This window comes from Crocodylus porosus, unplaced genomic scaffold (genome assembly GCF_001723895.1).
Source record: "Crocodylus porosus isolate Cpor-Errol unplaced genomic scaffold, CroPor_comp1, whole genome shotgun sequence".
Classification (NCBI taxonomy): Eukaryota; Metazoa; Chordata; order Crocodylia; family Crocodylidae; genus Crocodylus; species Crocodylus porosus.
This window is the reverse complement of record NW_017728910.1, coordinates 37,930,355-37,936,379: the sequence shown is the minus strand read 5'-3', so window position 1 is coordinate 37,936,379 and position 6,025 is coordinate 37,930,355. Positions and strand designations below refer to the sequence as shown.

Here is a 6,025-nt window from a genome sequence, read left to right as displayed (position 1 = left end):
TGACTGTTCATAATGCAGTTTATTTTTCCTTTGTACAAAAACAAATATAAAATTTGAATCCAATAGAAAGTGTATACTAGCTATGACAAGTTTACAGTAAAACAGGACATTTTAATGCGATGCGTTACTTTCAAGACATTAGTCCTCTTAAACTCTGTTACATGCATTATATAAAACAAACACTACTAGAATTTTTCATCGATTTCTACTGAAAAGATGCCCAATTTCCAAGCCACTCAAGAACAAAAGTAGTATTGAAAGGGCATCTACATACCAAACATTTTCCACAGAAAAAATAAATCACTATTATTAAACAGACATTGTTTTTTGTCACACTCTTGTTCAAACCCTCTCACAAAAGCCATACATAAAATTCAGAGAAAAAAGAAAAAGCTCCAACGGTTTGTTAGCATAGGTAACCATTCAGTAGTTTAAAGAATCTTTTAGACATTTTGAAAAGGCATTGTAGTTTTCAAGCAGTATATTTCCACAAAACCAGAACTACGATGACTCCTTTTTCAAAACCTAGTCAATCGCTTAAAAACTAGTTCATGTGTGAAGTCAAAGAATAGTGTACAAAAATATTTAACAAGACGAGGATGTATCAAATGAGTCTTTACTTTGCTTCTTAAAAGAAAGCCTTTTCCACATTCAAGGTTTGTTTATTTGTCCCATAAACAAGACTGCACCTGAAGGATAAAATAAAAACTAAAATTACTACACACATCCATTTTGCAAATCTTTGATCTTTCATTGGATAATTTAATAGCCACAACATATGGTCAATACAAGGTACCATATTTAACTGAATCCAAAATAACTTCAATTTTAAGACAATCTCCCAATAATTAGATTCTAGCTATGGAAAATTCTAAATTTGTTATAGGCTTTCATGTCTTGAATCTAATTATTTAGAGGGTTGTTTTAAATTTGTCATTCCCCACCACTGTGGAGGGAGAACAGCAGGAAGGGAGCAAGCAGTGCAGAATGCAAGGGAGGGAGGAGGGAGAAGAAGTGCAGCATGGAGAGCAGGCAGCTTCAACTCCCCCCTCCTCAGTACCTGCACCCTCCAACATCTACCCTCTCCATGCCCGTCTCACGTAACCAAAACAGGAAGGCAAGTAGTAGGGAATTTTACATTAGCTTATATGAGAGTTTGGAATTTATAAAATTAGATTAAGGGTGACTTTTTATTTATCCCCATTTCAAGCCCCTTCATTAATGTCCTGCATCTAAACTTTTGCCCATTTAAGTATGTTCCTGGGCCTCCCTTTAAATGCTGCATTCACTTTTAGTCATCCAGATCTTATATGCATCAGTCTTCTCAAAGCTGCTAATACTGCTGGGACTGAACTGCCATTAGCAAATACCCTTACTGTAGAGAAGGCTCCAGAATCACTGGAGAGAGGTTGGGAGCATGTTACACTGCTAAAGGGTTTTTACAGCATAATTCTGGTTACTAGCTAACGTAGACATCTACATGTTACTAACATGCCCTTGTAAAGCAGCTATCCTCCTCAAACCTCAGCACCAGTTACAAATTTGAATATGGACTGGTTTTGGTCAAAGCATGCATCTTCCTCACAGATTTTAGAGGAAGAATTTAGATGAAACCCAAACAAAATACAAATCTTATTTATTGATATAATTTTTGGTATCAAAAACAAGTTTTAAAAAAGACTGAAAACCTAAAATGTACATTTGAATGGTCAAAAAAGAGGGTGTTGATGACTGTAGCTATGTAAGGGTTTCATTAAGACATCCATCTGGAGCAAAGACAGCACATATGGAGCATGACTAGCATCTGAGACCCAAGCGTCATGGTTTATAGCAGTGGTTCTTAACTTGTGGCCCGCAGACCACATGCAACTCAATCAGCGCACTGGTGTGGCCCATGTGACATCCTGTTAAAACATTTTTTTTAATGGATACCCAGGAAGTAAGTTGTGTGAGTGCTGCCCACATAACGCATTTAAAGTTGCAAGTGTGGCCCACTATGGCAAATAGGTTGAGAACTACTGGTTTATAGCAAGACATGCGTCTCAGGAACTAGGACTAGAATTACATTTGTATTACTGACTGGAAAGGGTAAAAGGCAAGGATCAGAAAGCAGTGAACTAGAGAAAGAAGTAAAGCAGAGGTATGTAGTTTGATAAGCAGCCAAGTGGTCATATTGCAGAGCTATATGGAGGTCTTTTGATGCTCTGAGTTCAGGACTGGAGACTGCTGTCAGAAGTTTGCTCTTTCCTCAGGGCTGGCAGCTGCAACTTATTCCACAACAGCTACATACCTCCCACATATCAAAAGGAAAAAGCAGTGAGCTAGTAAACATCCTGAAGTTTGCCAACTGGTGCTGACCCATCTCAGCACTCATTTTGTAAAATCATAAAAATTCAGACCTAGTGGCTATGTCTTCAAACTTTTACCTGAGGCAGTTTAGGGCATGAAGCTTATAACATTAATAGCTCAGATTCAGTTCCCTGTTCTGCCAGTGGCTTCTGACATGACTGTGGGCAAGTCACTAATCCTCTGTTCAACACCATTACCCATCTGTAAAATGGAAGTAATATCCTTACCTTGGAGGGGTATGTGAAAATACATTGAAGATAGATGTGGTAATCCAGGTCACAGATATGAGTGCTAGCTTAGTTTACAAGTACCCATAGGAAAAAAGTTTATTCCTAGGTAGAATAAACTAATTTATTCCTTCCTGGAAATAAATTAGCCTCGTCACCAATCAGTGACAAATAATCACTTTGTCATTAAATCAGCATAGTGTGTATACTCACTCGCATTGTAAACAAAAGTAAAATTGCTGCTTACCTGTAGGATTATGCCGGATGAAAAATACAAATGGCCTGTCTACTATAAACCAAGGAGGGGATGACCTGGCTATTAAAATTGCAGCTGGCAAGAAAAATAGGATGCATAATTAGAAAAAGCAAAACACTTCACATTTTAAAGCAGTGTGAAAATGAAGCCGACAGCTTTATAGTGCTTACTAGATGCTTGACTGGACTTTTAGACAGACAGACATTTAAATTCTCTATAAGATACCATTTTATGAAGTTTATAGTACCAATGGTCAGCACTGGATTAAATAGCAACAAACTCCTATCACTTATCTACTGAGACTTTTGACATCTTCAATAAAAGCTATGTTATTCTTCTAGATCAGTAGCCTCCAACCTTTTTAAGTAGATCACCTTTGGCATTTAAAAGCAACCCAAAATCTACCATGCACCGCTGCCCCCATCCAGCAGGTAAGTCTGTGGGGAGGGAAGGGGAGTAGATAGAGAAAATATTATTTGGGGGTACGCCTCCCCAGCAAGTAAGTCCCACCCAGCCAGGGCCCCACTCAGCTTACCCCTGCTCTTGCCTCTGCGGCACTGTCCCTCACCGTGGAGGCCTCGATCTAGCCCTTGCCCCTTCCCTCCCCCATTGACTGAGCTGCTGGGCTAGGGTGCGCATGTGCTTGCATGCGGCACTCAACCCCCCCTACCCCAGCCTCAGATCAACTCCAAGATGTATTGCAAGAGGCTCCAAGATCTACTGGTGGATTGAGATCCACTGGTTGGTGACCACTGTTCTAGATTTTCAATTAACATTCATGAGATTTTTTTCCTGCAGGTATGGTCATGCGAATCTAAAAAGGGACCTTGCATCTTTTTGCACATGCAAAATAGTAAAAGGTGCCAAGGCCAAACATTCAGTCTTTTTATTTTTAAAAGCCTGAATGCTACAGAACAAATGATAATATTAACTTGAATTTGTCCAGTCCTTTCACGTCATGCTACTTTTATTGAAACCGTTTTACTCTATCAGTTCAGGAAAAGATGCTTATTTAATGTCAAAACCAATTTGTTTATGTGAAATTACTCTTAATTAAGGTTTAAGGTGAACAATTACAGTAACATTTGCTTACTTGTTGCTGCAGCAGCTTTGGTTCCATCTTCACTAACTTCAATTTTTGTTTTTTGCAAAATCTGAGATACATGAAGACTTTCTGTTCCTGAGCAAACAAAGACAGACAGTTACATATTTGTTACACTGTGCACAACCACTCAAAATAGCTAGTTTCTTATAGCTCAGCAACTGTAAAGCAGAGAGCAGAGATACTGAAAGTCACTACAATGCTTGCAAAGACTGAAATCCTGCTCAGTGCAAAAGGACTTTACTGCTACTGTTCTTCAAATGCAGTGCTTGATCTGACTACCATAAAAACGGCACATACCAAGATCATAAACATGCTACATATACAAAATGAATGGAATGGACTGACTCATGCAGCTTTTGCTTAATTATTTCTTGTACAACATTTTGCCTGTCCTGGGGTTAAGTGATTGATGCATGTTACACAGGCACAATCCTGAAGTCTTCGATACTCTTCTTATTCACCATCTGCATTAGCAATAGAATGTTATGTGTTTTATAGTTAAGTCAGCTACAGCATTTGTGTATACATGCCCACTGTGATGTGTATATAAAGCATGTGCATATATGCACATGGAAATAGACATCATACCTGAAATTAGATAAACGTGACACCAAAATAATGCTATAAAAATCTTTGAGACCAATACAGCCTTAGACTGTGCTTGATAGTTTGAAGTCACAAGTGTTTAATTTTCAGTAATGAAATGATGCAGTGAGATTCAGTATGAATTTAAAATTATGCTCTGAATTATATGAAAAAAGCATTTTGCTTCCAATAATAAAATATTTTTTCCTTTATTTCAGAGGCAGAAGCGCACATTAGACACTAGTTAACAAACAAGCTCTTCTGCTTCTATTGAAAATGAATCAAAGTTCAACAGGCAAAACTCATAAGACACCTATTTTCATACCAGTGTTTTTAAGAACTCAATATTCCATTTTTATAGATATTTATTAGGGCTATGCGAAACAGCACCATTCCGTTTCGACGGGACAACATTTAATTTCAAATTTCATTTTGATTCAAAACCGCTGTTCCATTAAAACAGCAATGCTGTTTCGATGTTTCACCCACATTCTATAATGGGGAAGCTTAAAACAGCCTCTCTCATTCAGCAGGCCTGCAACCCTGGAAGGGCTGTGGGGGCTCTGCCAGTCCTCCCAGGGCTGTGGGCCCCCGATCAGCCTGCCAGGTGAGGGAGGGAAGCCGGGTGCTCCGGCCTGGAACTGGGGATGGGAACTTCACCTACACTGTGATCAGCCATGGGAGGCAGGGAGAGCCAGGGCTGCACTCCTGGCTGAACCACATGGGGCTGCAGAGCCACTAGGAGTGCAGCCCTGGTTCTCTCTCGTCTCCTACCACCTGGCTGCTTTGAAACTTTCAAAACGTTTCAGCTGGCCTCATTTTGTTTCAAAGCTGTGTTGAAGCCCTTCATTTTGATTCGGTTTTGCTGTTTCAAACTCGAAATGAGCTGAAACAGTGTTGACTCAAAACAGCCGGTGAAATTTCACAGCCCTAATATTTATGGATGAAATCAAGCAGTTTAAAAAAGGTCACATCAAGTAAAAGAAATGGAGTAATAAATTTGGTGCACATCCTGCCTGTCTCAAGCTCATTTAAACAATTTCCAAAACATGTACATTTGAGAAGATAGTGTCCTAATTATATATTCTGTTAATGATCTGCTCCAGTGGTGTCAGTGAAGACTTTCCACATTTCAGCCACTGCAAGAGACCTTTAATTAGTGATAGCAAACAACAACTTACAAGCACTTAATCAATATTATTTGTTGCCAAGATGCAGGCATTTTCTTTATAACCAAAAGGGAAAATACTGGCATGTACAAGACTTTTAATATCGTTTCTTTCTCGGTAGCAATTTAGAAATGTGTCCTTTAACGGATAATCTGTGAAACAGATTGCATTAAACTGCAATGGCAAGAAAACAGGAATGAAAACCAAAACAAGACCACCTACTTGTTATTTTTCCAAAATTGGCCTTCGCCTGCTCAAACATATCTGTGATGCCAAGAGACTTCAAAGGCTCCTTTAAATCTGTTTCTGCTTCTGCTGTGAACCTTAATGAATC

General features: G+C 38.9%; 1 protein-coding gene across 2 annotated transcripts in view; it reads right to left on the bottom strand.

Annotated features, from left to right (window-relative positions):
• SERPINE2 (serpin family E member 2) overlaps positions 1 to 6,025 on the bottom strand; it is a 48,420-nt gene continuing 42,395 nt past the window's right edge. For both annotated transcript variants that reach the window (XM_019533065.1, XM_019533066.1), the window contains 4 exons: positions 5,914 to 6,014; positions 3,926 to 4,012; positions 2,824 to 2,907; positions 1 to 689 (listed from right to left, as the gene is read on the bottom strand). In XM_019533065.1, the coding sequence (XP_019388610.1) occupies positions 652 to 689; positions 2,824 to 2,907; positions 3,926 to 4,012; positions 5,914 to 6,014 (310 nt within the window). In that variant the 3' untranslated portion in view covers positions 1 to 651. The remainder of the gene's footprint in view (positions 690 to 2,823; positions 2,908 to 3,925; positions 4,013 to 5,913; positions 6,015 to 6,025) is intronic.